This window comes from Panthera tigris, chromosome B4 (assembly GCF_018350195.1).
Source record: "Panthera tigris isolate Pti1 chromosome B4, P.tigris_Pti1_mat1.1, whole genome shotgun sequence".
Lineage (NCBI taxonomy): Eukaryota > Metazoa > Chordata > Mammalia > Carnivora > Felidae > Panthera > Panthera tigris.
Window position 1 is genome coordinate 137,672,538 of NC_056666.1, and position 24,080 is coordinate 137,696,617.

A 24,080-nucleotide genomic window follows, 5' to 3' on the forward strand; every position below is an offset into this window, starting at 1 on the left:
TTTCTCTTTTCTCTTTTCTTTCTTTCTCTTTTCTTTTCTCTTTCTTTCTTTCCTTTTCTTTTTCTTTCTTTCTTTCTTTCTTTCCTTTTCTTTTCTTTTCTTTTCTTTTCTTTTGTTTTCTCTTTCTTTTTCTCTTTTCTCTTTTCTTTCTTTCTTTCTCTTTTCTTTTTCTTTCTTTCCTTTTCTCTTTCTTTCTTTCTTTCTTTCTTTCTTTCTTTCTTTCTTTCTTTCTTTCTTTCTTATGTTTATTTATTTTTGAGAGAGAGAGGGCAAGCGAGTGTGCACTGGAGGGGCAGAGTGGGGGGGAGAGAGAATCCCAAGCAGGCTCCATGCTGGTGTGGGGTTTGATCTCATGAACTGTGAGATCGTGACCTGAGCCGAGATCAAGAGTTGGACGCTTACCAGCCTGAGCCACCCAGGAGCCCCAAAATTGGAGACTTTGTACCAAGGTCAGGGAGGCCTCCAGGATATTTCAGGAAAGGGACCGTGACCATGACAGAGAGGTTGTGTTTAATCCAGGCAGGCTGATAGGTTTCCTTGAAAAGGAGCCCACGGGTTCTGTCAGGGATCAGGGTCAGTTCATTCATTCAGACCAGTCACAGTGGGGATGGCTCATCTCTGTTCCATGGTGTCTCAGGTGTCACCGGAAGGTCCAGCAGCTGGGAGGGAAATCAGAAGAAGGCTGGTCACTCATGCGTGTCGCGGTTGATGCTGGCCATCTGCTGGGACCTCACCTCAAGCCGTTGGCTCTGGTGCTTACATGTGGGCTCCCCCTGTGGCAAGTCTGGGCTTCTTCAGAGCATGGTGGCTGGGTTCCGGGAGAGAACCCGAGAGAACCAGCTGGAAGCTGTGTTGCCTTTCAAAAAGATGATATGTTTATTCAGATTCACATACAATGCCGTTCACCCGTTTAAATTCACATGGGACAGGGGCGCCTGGGTGGCTTAGTCGGTTAAGTGTCCGACTTCGGCTCAGGTCATGATCTCGCGGTTCGTGGGTTTGAGCCCCACGTCGGGCTCTGTGCTGACAGCTCGGAACCGGGAGACTGAATCGGATTCTGTGTCTCCCTCTCTCTCTCTTTCTGCCCCTCCTCCACTCATGCACTCTCTCTCTCTCTCTCTCTCCGTCTCTCTCTGTCAAAAATAAACATTTAAAAAATTAAAAAAAAATTCACATGGGACACCACTCACTCATTTGAAGGGTGAGATTCAGTGGTTTTGCAGTGTATCCAAAGACTTCCCGTAACCATCACCACTGTCAATATCAGAGTGTTTATCACCTCAAAAAGAAGCCCTGTACTCTTTGGCTGTCACCCCAGCTCCCCATCCCTCGCCCCAAGCAACCACTAACCTGCCTTCTGTCTCCATAGATTTCCGTTCTAGGCATGTCACATAACTGGGGTCATGTAATAGGTGTTTTATACGACTGGCTTCTGGCACTTAGCGTAATGTTTTCAACGTTCTTCCTGTAGCGTCGGCACTCGTTTCATAACCAAATACTATTCCGTCGAACAATGTTCCGGTTCATCACGTGTTTGTTCTCCTAGAACATTATAAATGCCAATTCACTTTTTTATCTTTGTAAGTAAACTTCAACGTTCTTAAGAGTTTGTAGTGCTGTGTGCTTGTCTTTGCCTGCCTGGGACTCCCCGTAATGCCCGTCACAAGGTGGTAGCTTTCAAATGTTTATTAAATTCTGCCGAAAAATTTTAGGATATAAAAGGGAACGATAAAAAAAATTGTTTTCAGTGTTTATTTATTTTTGAGAGAGAGACGGAGAGACAGCACAAGCAGGAGAGGGGCAGAGAGAGAGGGAGACACAGAATCCGAAGCAGGCTCCAGGCTCTGAGCTGTCAGCACAGAGCCCGATGCGGGGCTCGAACCCACGGACCGCGAGATCGTGACCTGAGCCGGAGTCAGACGCCCAACCGACTGAGCCACCTAGGCGCCCCTTTTAAAAGGGAATATTTTATGTAATTGAAGTGCTGTGCCACAGGCACAGGAGTGGAGGAACGGATGGACGGCTGAAAAAATGACCCAGTATAAATGCCGCATTTCGAAGATGGTGTCCTCAAACCAGTGGTGAAAAGGATAGGTTTTTGACAAATTGCATTGGAACAGTTGATTATTTTTTAAAAACAGTTTTCTTACACAGTACGTAGCAAAATAAAAGAAATTCTAGGTGGCTGAAAACTTAAGGGTAAGAAACGAAACCATGAGGATACGGTGGAATACTTACGCCGGCTCGGTAGGTCTGGTGGCTGAACGTTCCTGTGCTTCCTAATTCCTAAACCCGTGGGAAGCCCTGACCCCCAGAGTGAGGGTGTTAGGAGGCGGGGCCTTTGGGGGGTGGGGAGGTCCTGAGGGTGGAGGTGTCCCCCGCCCACCGGGGTGGGATTAGGGCCTTTATAAAAGACACCCCAGGGACCTCCCCTGCCCCGTCCCCTGCCCCTTCGCCTGTGCCATCGCAGCCAGCCGCCTGCCGGGTGAGGACACAGTGAGGCGGCACCTTCTGCAGCCCGGAAGTGCTTTGATCTTGGACTTCCGGCCTCCAGAACCGTGAGGAATAAATGCCTTTGCTTATAAGCTGCTGCCCCATGTGTGGTGTGTTTGTTAGGGTTGGAATGGGCTGAGACAGTGGGGGTGGGCCTTTGTTTTTAATCTTAGAGTGTGTGAGCGAGGAAAAGAGGTTGGGGGCTGGGGGGGGGGAGAGAGAGAGAGAGAGAGAGAGAGAGAGAGAGAGAGAGATTGAGAATCCCAAGCAGGCTCCACACTCGTCATGGAGCCCAACACGGGGCTCAATCCCACGACCCTGGGATCATGACCCGAGCTGAAATCAAGAGTCAGCCTCTCAACCACCTGAGACCCCTGTGCCCCTGGGGTGGTCCTTTTGGGGTATAGTCGTCAGAGCAGAGCCCTGGGTAAAGCATGAAAGTGAGGTTGACTTACCAACATAGACCTTTGAGCTTCCACAAACCAGGCAGACGGATTTGTCACCTTGTCTGTCACCATTCTGTTCTACGTTCTGGCTTTCTCTTGCTGCTGTGACAGATCACCACAAACCCGTTGGCTTATAATACCCACGAATTATCTTACGGTTCTGGAGGTCAGAAGTCTGACCTGGGGTTGGTGGGCTAAAAGGAAGGTGTTGGCAGGGCTTTCTGGAGGTTCCAGGGAGAAGGCGTTTCCTTCCTCTCTCCGGCTTCTAGAGGCTTCCCACGAGCCTTGGCTCGTGGCCCCCTTTCACCATCTTCGTAGTGAGCAGTGTAGCCTTGATCTGAGCATTCTTCATGGCCTCGCTCCCTCTCAGAGGGCGGGAAGGCTTTTAAGGACTCATGATCGGATCGGGCCACCTGGCTCGCCCAGGCTACACCCGACATTTATGTGTTTGATTGCGTGTGTAGAGCCCCCTGTGCCGTGTGAGGGGACACATTCACAGGTTCTGCGATTACGATGTCTTTAGGGGCCACTGTTCTGCCAGCCACACTGCCTGAATGACAAGAAATCCTCTGTTTCCAAAAAGGTTTTTAGGGTGCAGTAGGAAGACGGCGAACGCCCCCTTGGAACGACGGACAAAGGGCCCGAGTAGGCGGTTTACTGAATGGAGTAGCACAAGCGAACAAAAGGGTTTCAAAATTGTTTAACCTTCTGAATGACTGGGGGGACACACAGGCAGCGTTGGGAGCCCTTTTCTCCCATAAAATCGGCAGTGATTTGGTTGTCCCCCCGGCTGCCGTGTGGACAGGACGCATCACGGTGGGCAGCGCTTCGGTTACGACGCGGTTATGTGGTGGGACAGCGAGGTTAAAGGTGATGCTGTCCAGGGAGGTGGAGCGGGCATGGGTCACCTGGCGCTCATTCTGCTGTTACCACTTTTAAAACCTGTCAAACGTTGGAAGTAATTACAGGTTTACAAGGAGTGGCAGAGAAATTTGTGCCCTTCTCATCACGTTTTTGAATCTGATAGGGCGCGTGTATGTTTTCGCACGTATCAAAGGCCAATATAAGGTCATATATAAGGTCAATAAATATAAGGTCAATAAATGCATTTACGTAAATTGAAAGGTAACGATACGGGGAAAGGGTCATGGCATGTTGCTGAGTGAAAAAGGTAGGCTTGCATTCTGTCTTTAAAAATGAAAACATTGGGGCGCCTGGGTGGCACAGTCGGTTAAGTGTCCGACTTCGGCTCAGGTCACGATCTCGCGGTCCGTGAGTTCGAGCCCCGCGTCGGGCTCTGGGCTGATGGCTCGGAGCCTGGAGCCTGTTTCCGATTCTGTGTCTCCCTCTCTCTCTGCCCCTCCCCCGTTCAGGCTCTGTCTCTCTCTGTCCCAAAAATAAATAAAAAACCGTTGAAAAAAAAAATTTAAAAATGAAAACATTCTTCTTTGCGTGAAACGCCCCGGCGTCTGCCTTTGTTTTCGCGTGTGCGCACCGCCGGCCGGCTGCTGTGTCGGTGTTACTGTGGTTGTCTCTTGTGTGCGGACGGTGACAGGAGGTCTCCCTGCTAGCGGCTGGAAGAGTGGGCTCTGTTTGTTTCATGTAAGTGGGAGCCCGAGGGGGGCGGACGGGTGGACTGCGCTCTCTCATCTCCCCGTTCGGCCGCGTTCCGGGCTGGTCCGTATCTCAAGGTTGTTTCTCACCGTGGCACGAAGGCCGAGGAATCTCGAGGCCTCCCGCCTGAGTTCCAGGCAGGAAGAGAGGGAACGGCTGCGGGCCAGGGGTGTGTGCCGTGAAACCAGGAGGGGCTGCGCTACCTCTGACTCACCTGTGCCGGGTCACCTGGCCTTCCCGGCTGGAAGCCCCCCCCCCGGCCCAGGAGGAGGGGGTGTGGGTCGGGCTGCTCAGCTGACCACCCTGCTCGCCTGCCATTTTCCAAGTTTATTCTGATGAGCTGAGGAGTTTTACGAGAAGACTATTACGTCTTTAAAAGACTATGTTTTTTAATGAAAAAAAATTTTTTTTAATGTTTATTTTTGAAAGAAAGAGACAGAGCGTGAGCAGGGGAGGGACAGAGAGAGGGGGAGACACAGAATCTGAAGCAGGTCCAGGCTCTGAGCTGTCGGCACAGAGCCCCATGTGGGGCTCGAACTCACGGACCGTGAGATCGTGACCCGGGCTGAAGTCGGACGCTCAACCGACTGAGCCTCCCAGGCGCCCCTACAAAACTACATTTATCTTCTCTTTGTAATTCTGCGTTTTGTCTTTAGACAGAGTGGTACCAGGTGAGAATTTCCAGATGGGCATTTGGTCATCAGGGCTAAGTCCTGCTGGTGGCACCCGGCCGGAGAGCAGAGGCTGCCGGAGCTTTGGGAGTAGCCCCCGGCCCTCCGTGGCCTCGTCACCGGTGCTGCCTGGGGCCCCGGGCCGAGGCCCATTTGCAGGGCGGGCTGAATGCCCCGTTGTTTGTGCGTGCGGGCTTGTGTGGCAGCATTCATCCCTCCCGGACGGGCCCTTGGGACCCGTGGCAGCTGATGGAGAGTTGCTGCTCTCAGGCTCGTGTGTGGGTCGCTGGGAACTGGTCCTTTTCCTGAGTCAGTGGTGGGCTCTTGGGGAGGCGGAAGAGAAGCTAACCGGTCTCCCTTCTCTTTTTTAAACAGCATCCAGCATGTGTATGGCGCCCAGCACCCCCCCTTCGACCCACTGTTACATGGCACGTAAGTGAGGCCTGGACTCAGGCTGCTTTAGGCACGCTCTTGGGCGCCGTGGTGGCCCTCCGGCTCCCTGGGATTCCTGAGGGGGAGGCGAGCGGTCTTCCCTTCCGCAGACACGTGTCGGGGCCTCGCACGGCCTGTCCTCTGGAGGAAGGCAGACTTGGAAGCCCGGCCCGAGGTGGGGGAGCCTGTGCGGGAGAGCCCGGGGCTGGCACCCCCTGAGCTGGTGGGGCAGGGCCTGGCTCACGGCGGTGGGTTTACTTCCTCGCCCTTGGCCGCACTCTGCGCGGCCGCCTGGGGCCTGCTGTGCCTCTGGGTCTGGGCTCTGCCCCAGAGGCACGCGAGAGGCACTGTGGCCCCGCAGGACCGCGCTGTCCTTGTTTAAGGACCTTGTGGAAGCTGTGCTCTCTCCAGGTCCGCGTACCAGAGGCCTGTGTTCTGTGGACAGCCTCCCCGGGAGGTGTGCAGGCACCGGCCAGCGGGAGGTTTGGGGAGCAGGTCTGAGTGTCCTTACTGTGCATTGCTGCGTTTGCTCCCAAATCGGTTCCGTACGAGGGCCGAGGCTGCTCAGCGTGACTGGCCCTCGAAAGCCTCTCCTTCCTGCCGCTAAATCCTTACGAGTCTTCTTCTGGATGCTTCTTTGGATCGTGTTTGCTTTTACCCTCAGCTTTACCCTCAGCTCAGCTGAAGTGGAACCCTCACGTGTGCACTGTCCCACCGGGGGGCTCCTTCCTGACGGGATCTGGGGGGGATCCTCTCGGGCCTCCGGGAGGACAAGCAAAGACCTGCCTTTGCTTCGCAGCCTGCTCAAGGCCACGCCCAAGGTGCCCACCACACCGGTGAAGGCCAGGAGGACCAGCACCTTCCAGGAGTTTGAGAGCAACACCAGCGACGCCTGGGATGCCAGCGAAGACGACGATGAGCTCCTGGCCATGGCGGCCGAGAGCCTGAACACCGAGGTGGTCATGGAGACGGCCAACCGCGTCCTGCGCAACCACAGCCAGCGGCAGGAGCGCCGCAGGCCGCCCGAGCCTCCCGCGGTGCCGAGCGGTGACCTCCGGCTGGTGAAGTCCGTCAGCGAGAGCCACACATCCTGTCCTGCAGGTGGGATGGGGGCACCGAGCAGACGGGGTGCGTTTCTGAGAGAGAAGGGGCCGGAGTCCTCTCCCTGTGGGAGATTAGGCGGGTTCCGTTCTGGGTGCGGCAGGAGCTCCCTGCGTGCCCGCGGTGGACTTTTCTTTGCCCTCCCAGCTGAGCGCTTCTCTCCTCCAAGTGCGGGGGCAGGGTATGTGGCTTTTGTGGCTGGTCGTGGGAGACGTGGCTAGTGCAAGGCCCCGGGGGACCCCGTCTCCCTCCTAAGTGCACCCCGGTTGTTCCGGGGGTGACATTTGCAGCCGAGGGGCCAGGCTGCTGGCACGTTCAGAGCCTGCACCTCTGTCGGCAGCTTCCAGCGATCCCCTGCCCCGGGGTCAGGTACACATGGGGGTGGGGCTGGGGTGGGGTCCGGGGTTTGGAGTGGTGAGTTCAGGTTATAAACTGAAGGATGGGATCGGCGTGTGTCTGGTACCCTGTGCCTGGCTCTCCGTGGCCTTTCTCGAGATTGCTGTGGTTACTGTGGTTCTTTTTGTTTTCGGGGGCCTGTGATGTAAGACAGCCGGTATCTGACGAGCTTCTGGGATGGTTCAGGCACCGCTCTCAGGGCTTGGGGGCCCCCAGGGGAGTCCTTGCCCTGGAGCGCGTTCTGGCGGTGGGGGGGGACGGACACCGACCTATTCATGATCGGCAAGGAGGCACAGAGTGTGCGGGGAGGTGACAAAGAGCCAAAGGTCAAAATAGAGGCGGGGCACGGTCGTGAGAGCAGGCAGGACCCTGGGGCGGAATCACAGGTGAGGCCTCGGGGCGCCTTTCTGAGAAGGTGCGGGAGGGAGGCGTGGGCACCGGCAGCAGAGGGGCCAGTGCGACCACGCCCTCACTGGCTCCCCCTCCCAGGCTTGTCCCCGTACGCTGGTGAGGGCGGCCTCAGGTTTCCCTTCCGGCACACCCGGAGCTGGTGTCCGTACCTGGCCTGTCTTCAGAAACCCTTCCCACGGGTTGATTAACTTTTGAGATGCCACAAGTCTCCTTAGGTGAGAGTGTGGTGATCAGTTTGCATATTGGAATCTAAACTATTTTTTTCTAAAATAGAGTGAACTTCAAAGTATTTGAGCCTGAACATGAAAGTCCGGGTAGGGCTTCCACAAGTGGGTTGGGACTCCCTGTGACCGATGGACCGTCCCTGTGCGCCCTCGGCCTGCGTGCGTTGACCGGCTCCTGCATGCGCACCACCCCCCCCATGCGCACTGACCGCCCCCTACATGCTGACCGCCCCCTGCGCTGACTGCCCCCCCACTAACCCCCCCTGCACTGACCGCCCCCGCACTGACCACCTCCTGCATTGACTACCCCCTGCACTGACTGCCCCCTACGTGCCGACCACCCTCTGCACTGACTGCCCCCTGCACTGACCTCCCCTGCGTGCTGACCGCCCCCCATACTAACCGCCCCTGCATTAACCGCCCCTGCACTCACTGTCCCTGCACTGACCACCCCCTGCACTGACCGCCTCCTGCACTGACTGCCTCCTATGTGCTGACCACCCCCTGCACTGACTGCCCCCTGCCTTCTGACCGTCCCCCTGCGCACCCTCAGCCTACGCACCTCTTGCTGTGGGCAGGCACCCCGTGCTCCTCTGCCCTTTGCTGTGCTGATGCGAGCCATTGAGGCATCTTCTCACGTCTCGGGGGCCTGGGTAGAGCCTCTGTAATACCCGCCGTCCGAGCAGTTGCTGGAGGGGGCCTCAGCACCCCAGAGATGTGGGGCCGGTGTTGGTCAGTGGGGTGGCTGTAGCGAGAATCCCATAGACCAGATGGAGTATGAACAGAGTTCTGGAGGCTGGAAGTCTGAGATCAGGCCACCAACATGGTTGGATCCTGGCGAAGGCCCTCTTTGGGTGCGGACGGCGGTATCCCCACGTGAGGGGGGACCAGAGGGGGAGACCCACTGTCTTGTGACTCTTACGAGAGCGCTAATGCCACCGTGGGAACCCCAGCCTCCTGACCTCCTCTAAACCCGATCACCTCCCAGAGGCCCTTCTTCCTAACACCATCCCGTCGGGGGGCAGGACTTCAACGTACGAACTTCGGGGTGCAGAGCATTCAGCCTGTGGCCACGTGCACGGTTGGGTCCAGCCAGGGTGGGGGGCCTTGGCGTGGCCGCCTCCTGTAAAAGCCAAGTGGAAGGTGCTCCTGGCGGCTCGTGCTGGGGGCGGGGGCCGATAACTGCAACTGCCCCCTGCCTCCCCCTGCCTCTCCCTGCCTCCCCCTGCCTGGGAGTGCAACGTCTTTCCTTTGTCTGCTCTGGGTGAAAACCCCCGTGTCACGATAGCAGCCGGCATTCGTGGACTGTCCGCCGTGGCCACGTGGCAAGGCCTGTGGCGGGCCCTCATCATGGGCGGACCCCGGCAGACTCTGCAGCTGCTGTAGGAGCGAGTTTACGGGGGAGGCACAGAGAAGTCACACGGCTTGCCCGGAGTGGCGGTCTGCGTGGTGTGGCGCAGGGCTCAAGCCCCCGGCGTCTGACTCCAGGGCCTGCCGCCAGCCTCCGGCCTCACTGCCTAGGGTGGGGCCTGTCCACCGGCGAGTCCAGCCCCAGGGGACTTTGCTGGTTGTGGCATCTGGGGCAGGGAGTGGCTGCTCCTGGCGTGGAGTGGGCGGAGACCAGGGCTGGCTGCCCCCCCCCCCCCAAGCCCCCCGCACCCATACGCAGTGCCGAGGTGGCCCCTTAGGGAGCTGACCCCCCCGGGGGGCTGGCAGTGGCGGGCAGAACCCATGGGCCTGTGTCCAGTCCCCTTGGTGGCCCGTTTGTCGTCGGGATGGCTCACTCTGTGTCTGCGCCAAGACGGACACGTCGGTGCTCGTTCCTGCTCGACCGGGCCCCGCGCGGAGGTGTCGACTGGCACCTGGTGGGAGTCTAGTGGGGAGACGCGAGGAGGTGAGTCTTTCACCTCCGAGAGCGGGACGGGGCCTCAGGGTGGTGGATGGGACCCAGAAGCACCCGGGTGTAGAAGTCCCGGGTTTGTCTTGTTGAGGAGGGCCAGGGGCATATCATGGAAGGTTTCAGAGAGGAGGTGAGATCCGTAGGGTTTCCGGGAGGGTGAGGCTCCGGGCTCTGGCGGGGAGGTGCCGGGTCGGCTGGCTTCCCTGTGGGGTCGCGTCCGTCTTTACGCTTCATCTGTATGCTTTGCGGGTTCCCCGAGGGCAGGGACCACGTCCCACTCCCTTTGTTTCCCCTTGCTGTACCGGCTCATTCCGTAAATGTTGCTGAGGTACGCGGGGCTGTCCTCGGGGCCTGGTGACCACGTGCGGTCCCTGCCTCCACACCCCGCCCCACCCTCGTCCCTGCATGGGCCACACGGCCGCTGTTCAGGTGAGGGACCTGTGAATTCCATGTGACGAGAGTGCGCGTGGCGCGGTGCTGTGCCATTGGGAAAGCCCGGGACGCTGCATTCCACGGGGCACGGTCCGCTCGGAGCGCTGCTTGTCCTTGCCACGGCCAGCATTCGTGTCGGGCGCCCGTGCCTTTACGGCGCGTCACCTTGGGGCACGCACGTCACCTGCTCAGTGTCTGCCCCTGAGAGACAGCGGCCTGAAAATTCAGTGCTGTGCCGCGTGGCGCTCTCAGGCTGGCCTTCCCGGTGCCTGTTCTTTACCTCTAGGCCGTCCTGCCTTCCTGAGCAAACACCTGAGAGATCTAGACCTGGAGTCAGGCGCGCTTGCTTGATTTAGGCTGCCGCTGGCTTCGTGGCAAGGTGCGTGTCTGCCGGGAAGGGGGCACGGCCAGGTGAGGTCTGTGTCGGTCGCTGACCGTGACTGAGCTGCGAGCGGGTAGTGGGTGGGCCCTGACTGGTGAAGGTTAGACCCGCTCCGAGGGGCCCCGGAGGGGGGAGGCCGACGCGTTTGCCACTCACGGTAGCAGGGGGACCTGGCTGTCGGCCTTCCGGCTTCCTGGGGGGACCTGCCGTCGCTGTGCCTTCCAGACCCCACCTGCCCCATCGTAGAGTGACCGGATGTGTGCTCCGTGCAGGAGTCAGTGGTCCTCACGTATCCTCAATGTGGGGCTTGAACTCAAGAACCGTGAGATCGTGACCTGAGCCGAAATCGAGAACCAGACACTTAACTGACCGAGCCACCCAGGTGCCCCTTGTCACGTGTTCTCATAAATCGCACTGATCCTGTCCGATCGCAGAGGAGTGAGATCAGCACGCTTAGTTCTGCGATAGAAGGGGGACTGTTCTTTCTGCCCATTGTTTTTCCTAAAGAATCATGACACGTAGCTCGGTGATAGATTCTGAGGGTGGTGGTGTTGTGGGGGGGGTCTGAACATCCCGCCACTACCCTCCCCGTTCCCTCTCCCTGCAGAGCCCTCCCCGAGGTGGGCCAGCGGGACGCCTCCTGCAGGTGAGGGGTCAGCCCTGAGGAGGGGCCGGGAGGTGCTCTCACCATGACGCCCACTTCTGTGGGCTTTTCTGGAAGCCTGACTGGGCCGGACTCTGCCCAGAGGCCGTGGGCCGCCTTGCTGCCCCGTGGCCTGAGGGTTTCTGTGTGAAGCCTTCCCCATCTGGGTTTTTAGGGTGATGGGTCCGCTCTGCCGACGGGAGGGACAGTGGGGGTCCTCCAGCCGCTGCCAGCAGCCGGCATGCACGCTTCACGTGTCTGTCTCTGGCCCCATTTCATTTCCTGGAGCTTATTTATCCCTCTGCTTTAAATCTCATTTTTGGAAGGTGTGAACCCTCGATGGTATTTAGACCTGGGGGTGTGCACCCGTCACTGCCGTTTGCTCGTGGGCCCCTGTTGGTCCCGGTGGCTCTTTGTGAGTGGCCTGTTGGGCCTTGGGCTCTCTCCTGTGGCTGTTCCCGGTCCTGGCTTGCTGGGTTTCGTGCACTGCTTCACCTCGGTCCTGTGCGTCCAGTCGCGGGGTCGCTGGGCCTTCGCGCGTGGTGGTAGGTACTCTGGGTGAGGGCCGGGCAGGCCCGCAGCTGCTGCCCCTCCCCTACGTGTGGTGGGCTCTTGCTTCCTGAGCTTTCTCTTGGTGAGGGTCCCTGCCCCACCTCCCCTGTGGGGCGTGGGGAGATCTGGGAGTCCTCAGTGCGTTTGTGGGCCTTGTTCCCCTCCACGTGTGACTCGGTGGTTTCCTTCCATGCTCAGGCCGGGGGGACCCGCATCCTTGCTCGGTGTCAACAGGTCCTCGGGCGGTGTCGCCTGGTACGCCTGGCAGGCCTGCTTTGGAGGACCCTGACCGTCGGTCTGCCCTGAGGCACGTTTTCTGGGCATCACCATTTTGCCTTTGCGTGGGCGTGTCCGTGTCGCCGGTGAGGTGGCCGGGCGTCGTGGGCGTCCTCTAGTTTCATTTCATTGCCCAAGAAACCCGGGTCTGCACTGCCCGGTGACGGGAGGAAGGGACAGCGGTGACACAGTGGCGCTCACCGAGGGAAAGTGGCACAGGTGGGGCCTTCTTCATGGGGAATGGCCGCTGGGGCCTCCGGGAGGCCGTCCTCACCCCCTGCGTGCGCGCACTCTCTCTCTCTCTCTCTCTCTCTGCAGAAAGTGCCAGCGACGCCGCCCCTTTGCAGAGGTCCCAGTCTCTGCCGCACTCGGTGACCGTCGCACTTGGCGGGACGTCAGACCCCAGCACCCTCAGCAGCTCAGCGTTAAGTGAAAGAGAGGCCTCCCGGCTCGACAAGTTCAAGCAACTTCTGGCCGGTCCCAACACGGACCTCGGTAAGTCCATCACTGGTGGAGGGCGTGTGGCTGTGCCGCGTTCTGGGGTTACCTCGTGAGGACGTCTGTTTGTGTTGTCCTGCCAGCAAGTCCCGAGGAGGAGAGTCGTTTGTCCTTATGCTTTACTTTAGACGCGTTTCGGTAACTTGCTCCCAGCGCGGTTGATCTGGGATTTTCTGTCCTTTCTCCTTTGTGCCCCCGTGGAGCTCCTTCGGCTTTTGGAGCCACTCTCGTTTGCTCCGCAGGACCAGCCAGGCTGACGTCCCCGCTCTTCATAGTGTTCATGGGGCGCAGGGCTGGTGACCGGCGGCGTGACTGCTGCTGACCTCGCACCTTCCTCTGGGGGCTCAGGGTCGGTGTGGTGTGTGACAGGCCGTGAGTGCTCGCGGTGGGGAGGAGCCAAGGCAGGGCTCGGGGGGCAGGCCAGCAGGGGACAGTGCAGTCCCAGCCTGGTTCCCGGGGGCCATGGGAGCCGCGTGGGGGCCATGGGAGCCGCACGGGCTCTGAGGCACGCTCTTGCCTTGAAACCTCTCTGCTGGAGTTCACTTGCCTGCCGCCTGTGAGCTTTCCTTTGTACGTCTCGTCTCTGTGGAGTGTCCCTCCGCGTGGGGCGTCTCGCTGGATGCGGGCGCTCTCCGGAAGGCGGGATGTGGCCGCCGTCATGAGATGGCTCATAGCTGGGCAGGTGCCAGGGTGGCTGGCCCCGGGGCTGGCGCGCCAAGGCGGGCGGCGTCCCACTCGGCCAGCAGGTGGCGCACGAGGCACGCGGCTGGGCTGCAGGGCCTGGGGGAGGCCGGGTGGGCGGAGCCTGGAAGCCGAGCGGCCCTGTCCACCAAGGTGCTCCCCTCTGCGTGCAGAAGGGTTGTTCCCCTGCACACAGAAGGGTTGTGTGCTCATTCTGTTGATGGCTTTGTGCGTGCACGTGTCACACATTCACGCAGCACCGAAGAACGTGCGGCGGCATGCCCGCCTCCCCCACCGCCTCTGCCTGCCAACTTCTGGGCGCCATCTTCCAGACACGGTGGAGGCATGTGATGTTTTACACTTGCTATTTTCATGTGATTTCAGATTTGCAAAAAAGTTGCAAGAGCGGTCCAGGCGACACCCACGTTAATTCCCCAGTCGTTTGCATTTTGCCCCTTTTCGTTCTGTGTGTGTGCTTGTGTGTATGCGCGTTTTTCCCAAACGTTGGAGTTTGAGTCTGTTGGACGCATCGCATCCCTTTCCTCCTGAGAACGTCTGTCTCTGCGTGTTTTCCAAGCGCAGAGACTCTGGGTGTAACCACAGCACTGTTGCCAGAGTCGGGACATCGCACGTCGATACGGCGCTCTTCTCTCCGCCACGGCCCATGTTCGCATCGTGCCTGTCGTCTCGGCGATGCGCTGGCTGTCTTCTTCCTCGTCCCTCATCTCTGGCGGCCTGGAGCAGCGTCCCAGCCTCGCGCCGTGTCCCCGGGTGTCGGTGTTTTGGAAGAGGGCAGGCCCGCTCTTCCGTGGTGTCCGTCAGCGTGGCTCGTCTCGTTTCTGCGGGTGAGATTCGGGCCCGTCGTTGGCAGGAAGGTCACCTAAGAGGTTTGTGGTCTCGTCGCCATGGCAGGAGGCCACCACTGGCTTGTCCCAAGTGGATGAGTCCCGTCCAGTCACTTGGTTAAGTTGGCGTCTGTCTGTTCCACTGCTGGAAGGTTCCTCTTTTCCTTTGCTAATTCAGAAGTAATTTCTAGAGAGAGACTTTGGTGTCTGCGCATTTGCACGACCAGTGTTCTTTCTCCACACGCGTGGTAATGCTGCTCTGCCCACGCCTTTGGACTTCACGGTGTATTTCCTGCGCTCGTGCTGACGGAGCGCCCGGCCTGTGCTCTGCTGTGCGGCCTGCCTATCTGCGGTGCCTCGGGACTCGTCACTGTGCCTCGTCACTGCTGTTACTACAGTGGGCTTGGGGACAGCCTATCAGACCCCACGCTAATGACCGGGCCACTCGTAGAGCATCCCGGGTGTGGGTGCGGCAGAGGGGAGCCTGGCAGCTGGGCGGCCGGGGTCTAGCCCACCACGGGGTGTCAGGTGGACCTGGTGCGAAGGAGTCCGCTCTCAGGGTTTGAGGATATGCCTCAGCCACTCGCTTTTCTAGCCCGCCAGCACAGCTGTGCCCCAGAGGCGGTGCGGGGAGGTCGAGTCACGGAGGGAGGGTGGGGATGCTGAGGACACTGCTCTCCGGCCCCCGGAGGGAGCGAGCCCGGTCCTGCCCCCGCTGTCCTCGTCGGTCCTCCCCGTGGCGCTGGCGGGGCCGGGTGTGCAGATCCAGGGGACGATGCGTGTGCGGTGCCCGAGAGCGTGCCCGCACAGGATGGACGCCGACCGGTGTGGTCGGTGCCTTGTTCTGGTTCGTTTGCCTTGGGCCGTCTCCCTTTAACTTGATTTTCCGGGCACTGACGTACTGGTCACTGTGTGGTCACTGACGAGTCAGGGTGGTTTGCTCACGTCCCCCTGGTTGAGTTAAGCGGTCTCTAACAGTAGGCGGCGAGGAGGTGGTCGGTGAAGACGAGCTAGGTCTGACGGGAGGTGCAGCTCTGGTTCAGGATCGGGGCCCCCGTCAGGCTTCTCACGGACGTGGTCACGGACGCGGCTTGGGGAAACCAGAGTCCTACTTAGGAACAAAGCGGTCACGGCCTGTCGGCAGAGGGGCCGCGTACGGGCAGGATGAAAGGTTAACATGTACAAATGAGATTCTTTTGTTGGGCTGGTGGCCTTCCGAGCTTTTTCTCTCTTCAGCCTGCTAGTTAAGTATTAAATCTAACACCAAGAAGCTAAAACCACAGCTTTCAAATTTAAACAATTACTGGATTGGTGTGTAGCGGCAGGAGAAAACACAGCCAGTGAATTGCCTGTTTTTATAAGGCATTTAAGATAGCTTTGGAAGACAGTGGAATATATTATCTTCACATTACATAAAAGACATAAGTGGCAAATATTTGCCAATGTTGGAGAAGCAAATCACTGATGTGAGAAGTGCCCACAGAAATGATTCTACCTGCTGAATGTCATTTCGTCGGCGGAGAGCTGTTTCTCTTTGTTTAGCTTGTGCTCGGTTATGAGCCTGGGGATGAAAGTAGCAAATAGAACTTAACAGCTCATTCTGCTCTTAGCATTGACTCAATATTTACTTGTGCAAAAGGCTGCCTGCTTTGAAGCCCGAGAAAATGACACTTGGAGACGTTCGTTTTTATCGCGTGCGGCTGCGTGGGAGTGGGATCGGGCCGTGTGCAAAACACGCGGGTCCCGAGGCCCGCGGAGCCAGCGCCTCCTGGGCGTGGGGCCTTGAGGTCAAGGGTGTGAGGCGCCCGGCCCTGGCACTCCAGGTGTTCAGACGCGACTAGAGAAGGAGCGAGGCCGGGTGCCCGGACTCGTAGTTCCAGTGAGCACTGAGGCTGGCTCGAGGCTGGCGAGCGTCCGAGTAGGAGGCAGGGAGGCGAGGCGGCTGTTGGGAGGAGGGGGTCTGTGGAGCTGTTCACCCCGGAAGCGAGACTTGGAGTTAGCTGTCCCCACGGGGCCTGGGGCTGGAGGACAGTCCCGCGGGGCCGTGATGGCGGGACGAGGCAGTTCAGCCCCAGCGTCAGGCCCTGACTGCGTGACTGGAGAAACGAGGCCCACCCTGCGGGGTCTTGTGACCAGGAGGTCATTTACGTGAAGTGCCCGCATAGTTCACTCGCTCTTGGTGTGGGCGCTGGGCAGAAACAGGGAGCCAGACCCCCGGGGCCCCGCTCTCCAGGAGCTGACATTCCCGTGTGAGGAGACAGGAAGGCGGGCACACACACACGCACATTCAGGGCGCTGGAAACTACCAGAAGGTGCTAAGTGCACGTGGAGAACAAAACTGCCGAGGTAAAGGCTGGGTGCTGCTGGAGATGAGCGGCCAGCAAAGACCCTTGGGAACAGGCTCTTTTGTTTCTTCATTTCTTTATTTAAAAGTTTCCTTATTTATTTTGAGAGAGAGAGAGAGAGAGTGATAGCCAGCCGGGGAGGGACACAGAAAGAGGGGAGAGAGAGAATTCCAAGCTGTCAGCATGGAGCCTGACATGGAGCTCGAACTCACAAGCTGCGAGATTGTGACCTGAGCCAAAATCAAGAGTCGGACACTTAAACGACTGAGCCCCCCAGGTGCCCCTGGAATAGGCACCTTTAAGGGAAGGTCGATTTGAAGGCGGGGAGGGGTCTTCCAGGGGCAGCCAGCTGCGGGACAGGGCACCCAAGCCCTGAGGCCCAGGGCCTGGTGGGGGAGGGCTGGGAGGGGGACAGAGGCCAACAAGCAGGAAGGGGCAGGTCCTGAGGGTGCCGAAGGCACAAAGGAGGAGCTCAGCATGAAGCCTCTGGAAGGTTTTGAACCAGGGGAGCAAAGCTTGGCACAGGGCATCTGAAATTTCTTCCATGGAAGAAAGATCCACGGAAGATTTCCAGGCAGGGTGTCGCCAGCATCCTGGGGCTGCGGGTGGGTCCTTGGGCAGCCACTTGGGAGTGTGGAGGGGTAGGGAAGAGATCAGGGTAGTAGACTTGGGAGGGGGCCGAGGCTGTGGGCTGGGGGTGCCGCAGGGCTGGCGGAGGGGGGTGCTGGCGCCTGGTTGGACGTGAAGCCGGGTAGACTGGGGAGCAAGGCAGGCCCAGACCGTTATGGTGGGAGCCTAGGGCTGTAGGAGGGGGTGGCTGGTACACACAGAGACGCGTTGTTTCACTGGGGACACAGAATCAGGTGCTCATGAAACAGAGCCAGGGAGAGCAGTGTGTCCAAGTAACTGCCCACGTGCTGCCGTTTTGGGTGCTTTCTTTGTGCTGGTGCAGCTCTCTGTGCGCGTATCCGTACGTGTGGACGTTCCCCGGCTGGCGCCCCGTGCGTGCGTCTGTACGTGGGGACGGTCCGTGGCTAGTGCTCTGTATTCCTCCACGGGGACGGTCCCTGGCTTGGCAATAGTTCAGTTTACTGTTTCCAGACTTTACGATGGTGCCAAAGCGATGCGCATCCAGTGGAAGTTGTACTTGGAATTTTGAGTTTGATCTTTTCCTGGGCCAGCGATCCGCGGTTCGCTCCTCTCGTGATGCTGGGCAGCGGCCACGGCTCCCGTCAGCCTCTCGATCGCGAGGGTCAGCGGTGGTCCGCCGACGACCGTTCTGTCCCTCACTTTCTGCACGGTGTTCGAGCAGTTACACGAAGCGGTCAGCGCCCTGCTGTGGACTGGGCTTTGCGTCGGCCGGTTCTATCTCACCGTAGGCTGATGTGAGCGGCCGAGCACGTTAAGGTGGGCCGGGCTAAGCGGTGGTGCTCGGCAGGTTAGAGCATTGAATGCAGAGACGAGTCAGAATGTGTGGCAGTGGTCCTGACCCCGACATGCCGGCTCTCTGCTCCGGGCGGGTCTGGCCCTGGTTGGCAGCTGAGGAGGTTGAGACTTGGGTGCAGCAGGCGGGCCCCGGGGCCCTACGGTGAGGTTCTGGGGGGTGGGAGCCGGTCCCGATGCAGGCTCCCCCCGCACTTATTCCCGGTTAGCGTGGCCACCGGCCTTCTCGGTGCTCTTCAGAGGCCTGAGGGAGAGGGGTCTTTTCATTCCCCAGGGCCTCCTCAGAGAGCCTGGGGCAGAGGGCTTGCCCTGGGCGCTGCGGGATGACTGCAGGCTCTGTGGCCGGAGGGCGCTTCTGCTCTCCCGGGTCCTGGCCGTGGGCCGGCAGCGCCCCGCATCGCCCTCTGGTGGCCAGGCGCCGGCCCTGCAGCCGGAGCTGCGTCGCCGCAGCAGTGCACCTCCGAGCAGCGAGCAGCGTGTCCTCAGGGCGAAGGTGGTCTTGGGGAGCTTGGGACGGCTGAAGGGTGAGAGGGGCAACAGGAGAGCTCCAGCCAACTCCGCCTTTCCCTGGAGTCTGCCTGGGGAGGATGACACTGGGAGCTACCCAAGAGCAGAGACCCCGCGGGGCGGGGGGTGGGGACTAAGGGCCACCTAGTCTTTGTGGTTTGTGCAGCCTCCTGTAGCAGTGACTCTCTGTGTTCTGTGCAGGCCACCCCAGCCGCGCGCTGGTCTCAGACACGTGCTGCTTCTCCCCGCTGCCCTGCTCCTCTCCTCCCCTCCCCCCTTCCCCCCTCTTCTCGCTCTGACCCATACCACCCGCACCTCTCCTCTCCTCTCCTCCTGCTCCTCCCCCCCAACCTTGGCCTCTGCTCCTGCCCCCTGCTCCCTCGTCCCTCCCCTGCTCTTCTCTCCCCGCTCCCTCCCCCTCTCTCCCTCCCCTCTTCCTTCCCCCCTACCTCATCCCTCCTCCTCCTCCTGCTCCTCTCCCCCTGTCCCACCCTGCAGCCTCCCCTCCTCCTGCCCTCTGCTCCCTCGTCCCTCCCCTGCTCTTCTCTCCCCGCTCCCTCCCCCTCTCTCCCTCCCCTCTTCCTTCCCCCCTACCTCATCCCTCCTCCTCCTCCTGCTCCTCTCCCCACCTTCAGGGCCTGACCTGACCTGACCTGGCCCTTCCTCTCCCCGCCTCCCAGGCCTCAGCACCACCGTCCCTCTGCCCCGGATTTCCGCGTGACTCACTTCCTCCAGGTCTCTGCTCAAGTGTCACCTCGTCACGTGGATCTCTCGACTGGACCGTGGGCAGCGTCTGCCTGATGCCCTCGCCCCACCCGCTGTGGCGCCTCCTCAGCCGGCGCTGCCTTCCCGCAGAGCACCCTTCGCCCTCGGCCCGCTGAGCGACGGCTGGACGTTTCTGCCCTCCCTTTGGGCACACCTGGTCCCCTCCCTCCGCTTTTGTTCCTTGAATTACTCAGTGACTCCCGCTGTCTGAACGATGGTGCGGCAGCCGCACCACACGTCCTGTCACCGCGGGCAGCGTCCCTGCTGCTTGCCCTGTCAGTTCCACCCCGCCGGCCCTTCAGAGCCTTTGCCCCGCGTGGGCCCCGCTCTCGGCCGGCCGTCCTCCCACCCGGGTCGGGGGCCGCACGCCTCCTCCTCGGCCTCGTTTCTCCGCCCTGGCGCTTTTGTGAGCCTCACTAACACGGTGTTGTGGGAGGTTAGAGAGATGGGAAGGAGGATAAAACCGACCGGCAGATTTGCCACCGTGGGGGCCCCTGGCGGCTCGGTCAGTTGAGCGTCTGACTCGGACTCAGGGTGTGATCTCCCGGTCCGTGGGTTCGAGCCCCACCCTGTCTGTGCTGACGGCTCAGAGCCTGGAGCTGCTTCGGATTCTGTGTCTCCCTTCGTCTCTGCCCCTCCCCTGCTTGCTCTCTGTCTCCCTTGGTCTCTCAGAAAGAAATGAAAAATGTTAAAAAAAATCTCCACTGTGCCCGCATGCCGAGCGTTGTGGTCTGTGCGTCCTGCCGGCTGCCGAGCTCCCCTGGGAGGTACTTCCCACGTCGGCTCCCCGTGTCATCGCGGCCTTGGGACGGGAGCACGAGGGCCCCGGGGACACGCCGCCCCCGGCGTCCTTCCTCCAGGCCACGGGTCCGCCGTGGGCCGCGCGTAGTGGCACCCCGCTTGGAACAGACCAGACCGAGTGTGACGCGGCGAGAGACGGTACTTCCTGCAGGATCGCGAGCAGAGCAGACCCGCAGTTTGACAGGAGACCTCTCCGGGCTCGTTCAGGGAACTCTGTTGAGTGACGGTTTTCTGTGGGTGATCCTAAGAGCTAATGTTAAAAACGCGTTCGTGAGTCTCCTTTACAGACTTAAAAGTCAGTCTTTCACACGTTTGTCTTTTCACTCCGATACTTGGCTTTGTAGGGTTGGATGTTGGCGGAGCGCGTGACGGGGGTGAGGCCGCGGGGCCTGCTTCCTCTGTGAGGGTGAGCGAGGGGGGCGGGGGGCCTACACGCAAGAACCGCTGCTTGCCCTCTGCAGCTGTGACGCAGCCCCCCCGACCTCTCTGCCTCTCATCGCGGCTCAGGTACCCGTCTCACCGGCCGACGCGGGGTGCCTCGCGTTGAGGGCTATCAGTGAGCACTTGCGTCGGCTGCGGGTGACAGAATCAGACTCGGGGACTTCGAGACAACTGGGGTTTAGTTTTCTCCACGTGACGCGGGGGGAGGTAGCTTGTTGGAGTTGGTTCGCTGCGTTGTCATCAGCCATCGAAGCCGGGGGTGGCAAGATGGCGGTCACCGTCTCGTGCGAGGTGAAGGGCAGTCACCCCGGCACCTGGATTCGTATCAGGAAAGCAGAGTTTGGCCAGAGCTGGGTCACACGTCGACCCCTAGCTGCAAGGGACCCTGACAAATGAGTATCTCGTGCGGCTCAGCCGTCGGCACTTTGAAAGTGGGGTTCTGGTGGCAGGAAAGAGGGAGGGATGGGTCCTGGGTAGACAGCCAGCCCCGTGCGTCGCTCAGATGGGTTTGCAGGTTTGCGTCACCTTCCCGGATGTCTAGTTCCCTGAGGTCAGAGGCCGTGTGGCTGGTACCTAACCCTGTGCCTGATGCACAGTAGGCCCCAGAAGACGTTACAATTGTCTCACGTGCTGTGCAGAATAGTGGGTGTGGAGGGAGCCGATGGGCACACTTTGAAGTTCACGGGCAGACACAGCCTTTAGAACGAGCTCTCCCCCGCCCCGTGTTTTCCCCAGAAATGGAGCGGACACTCTGAAGGGCCACAGGCCATTGCAAGCGGGGGTCTAGCTCTGGAAACGGCAAAGAAAATGACGTTTTCGTTTTACGATGGTTTGTGCTTTCTGGAGTCTGTTACGAAAAAGAACGACCGCCAGCGGGATGAGAGCTGGTGTGTGTCGAGCCGAGCGGAGCTGAGAAAAGAGCCGAGCCGAGGACGGTTGTAAAAATGCGTTAACTCAGGAAAACGTGCTGATGCCTTCGGACCCCCTGGGGCTCAGGGTGTGAGGGGGAGCCGTTCCCCGCGGACGGAGAGGTGACGGAGCCTGAGTGGGCACAGCTGGGGTCCGCGGCAGGAGGGTCACAGCGGGGTCTGGAATGGCGTGTGCCGACTGCGGGCCCGGGAGCCCTAGCGGAGGACTCGTGTCGCTCGCGGCCCTCGGCCCCAGGTGCTGCTTCGCTCCGAGCCGTCGCGGAGGCGGCGGGCTTCCGGGCTTCGGTGCGTTGAAAGGAGGGAGTCTGGCCCTCGCTTGGCGTGATGATGCCGTGTCTGAGTCCGTTCCGGCCACGCTAGCGGGACACCGGACTGGGGCTTCTAATGACAGATGTCCATCTCTCACCGTCCCGGAGGCTGGAAACCCAGGGCCCAGGTGCCGGTCCTTACGTGGCCGCGGTGGGAAGGGGGCTCCCCGGGGCCTCTTGTGTAGGGACCCTGACCCCACCCTGGGGCGTGGCCCTCAGGCCCTGCTCGCCTCCCAGAGGCTCCACCTCTAGACCCCGTCTTGCTGGGAGCCAGGATCGAACATGTGAATTCTGGGGCCACCAGCAGCCACTTTGCTGGATGAGACGCAGCAGTGCTGGGTCACTTGCCCACGGAAGTAGCTCCCCAGTTTGGTGGTGACCGTACGTGATAGATGGAGCTGGCGGCCTCCCGTCAGTCCCATTTTGCAGACGAGGAAACTGAGGTTCGGTAAAGGAGGAGGACGTGCCTGAGGTTAGGGCTGACTGGTGCCCGCGGTCCTTGGGTTTCTCACCCGGCTCCCTTCGCCCTGCTTGCCGATGTGCCCATGGTGAGCCCCAGGACACAGGACCTCCCCTCTAGACATGTGGTGTGGGAGGAAGTCATACAGGGTTAAAGACAGAAAACAGGAAGAAACATCTGGCGAGTGGGAGCGGAAGGCTCGGGAGATGAAGGATAAATCAGTGCGGACTTGCACCTGGATTTACTGGGGAGAGGAAGTTGAAGTTCAAGTCGGCAAGAGTAAGGAAGGCGCTGGGCTTTGTGGAGGGAGGCGAGGAAAAGCACCTTTATCCTGGATTTATTGTGGGAGGGGAACGTTGCCAGTATGGCTCTGGTTTGGTTTCTAGCCAGCTCTTGAGAATAATATAAACGGAAGGCTTTCTGGTAAAATCTTAGACTATGTGCAAATTGGTCCTAAAGGGAAACAGTTCAAGTTTGTTAGAACGCTTAAAAAGCCAATGTCATTTTCTTAGGATAAGTTACTCTAAAAAAATTAGGTGAGGATATCTTTTCAAACCCACTTTTTTAAAAAAACTTTTTAATGTTTTATTTTATTTTTGAGACAGAGAGAGACCAGAGCAGGGATGGGGGAGGGTCAGAGAGAGGGGGAGACACAGAATCCAAAGCAGGCTCCAGGCTCCGAGCTGTCAGCACAGAGCCCGATGTGGGGCTCAAACCCACGAACTGTGAGATCGTGACCTGAGCCGAAGTCAGGAGCTCAACCGACTGAGCCACCCAGGCGCCCCTTCAAACCTGCTTTTAAACCCATGATGTAACTCGTGTGTCTGTCCAGGGTCCTAGAAGGGAGAGTCGGCACAGCACGGAGGGTGAGGAGCCCCCCCCCCCCCCCCCCCGGCAGCCTGCCACCCGCTGCTGACTCAGCACCTCAGCGACAAAGGACATGGAGAGCAGGGCCCAGGCTGTAGGCCCCACGAGGTCCCCTCGCGCTTTGCCGTTTGCCAGCAGAGCGGCCTCGGCAGTGTTTTCAGGCTTCTTTGACTTTACTTTCTTCACCTGTAAAATGGGTACAGCGACCCTCGTCTTGGAGGCTTGACGTGCTAATCCCCAGAGGTGGTGAGTGCAGCGCCTAGCACGCAGTAGGCCTGCCCTCCTGCCTGTGCGGCTTTTCTTCTCCCTCTGCCTCCTTCCCCCACTGTTGTCTTTCCCACTGAGGCGGGGAGGATGCAGGTCGATTTGTTACCTTTATTTCCGGTTAATATTGTGTCGTAAGCCTCTGCCATGTGGCTCAGTCTTCATAACCGTTGTTTTTAATGGCTGTATGATGTTTTAGAAATGATCTCTACTTATAAAGTTTTTATTAAAATTGTGTATCTGTCTAAATCAGCATTTAATTTGTATGTCTAATCAAAACCTAGGCGTTTAATGTAAGTATTCAAAACACGTAATATAATTTACGCTAACAGAATTGCTCCTTGGTGTTCTGGACGAGAGGAGGGGTAAGAATGCACAAGAGTTTGTCACTTAAAGTTTGGAGACTGGTCATGTTTAATTTTTTGTTTACTAGTCTTAAATTTTTTTTTTAACATTCAGTTTTGAGAGAGAGAGAGACAGAGAGACAGAGAGACAGAGCATGAGCAGGGGAGGGGCAGAGAGAGAGGGAGACACAGAATCCCAAGCAGGCTCCAGGCTCCCAGCTGTCAGCACAGAGCCCGACGTGGGGCTCGAACCCACGAACCGTAAGATCATGACCTGAGTTGGATGCTTAACTGAGCCACCCAGGCGCCCCAACTAGTTTTTTTTTTTTTAATAGAAAAAGCTACATTATGCAATGTTAAAAAGTCCAGGTTTGCCCCCGAGGGCGTCCATGACCGATGGATCTCCTCCCCCCGCGCCCCCACCCCCTGGTGCCACAGCCCCGCCTTGCTACCTGCTTTCGGAAGCGTTCCGTGCGCGCAGGCAGCCGTGCAAAGGCGTGTGTGCGGGCTCCTCCCCGGTTCTTTCCGAAGTACGAGTGGAAGCGTGCTCACCTCCCGGCCCTCTTTCTCACCGCGTGCGTCAGGGCTCCTGAGAGCAGGGGGGGGTTC

The 24,080-nt window shown here is 59.2% G+C and overlaps 1 protein-coding gene across 3 annotated transcripts in view; it reads left to right on the forward strand.

Moving 5' to 3' along the window:
• The window catches only part of TBC1D22A (TBC1 domain family member 22A), a 320,332-nt gene that overhangs the window by 15,990 nt on the left and 280,262 nt on the right, over nucleotides 1-24,080 (forward strand). Inside the window, exons 2-4 of one of the 3 annotated variants that reach the window (XM_042993557.1) lie at nucleotides 5,600-5,656; nucleotides 6,456-6,784; nucleotides 12,292-12,468. In XM_042993557.1, coding sequence (XP_042849491.1) covers nucleotides 5,600-5,656; nucleotides 6,456-6,784; nucleotides 12,292-12,468 — 563 coding nt within the window. The remainder of the gene's footprint in view (nucleotides 1-5,599; nucleotides 5,657-6,455; nucleotides 6,785-12,291; nucleotides 12,469-24,080) is intronic. The other 2 variants (XM_042993558.1, XM_042993559.1) reach the window with 2 other exon arrangements.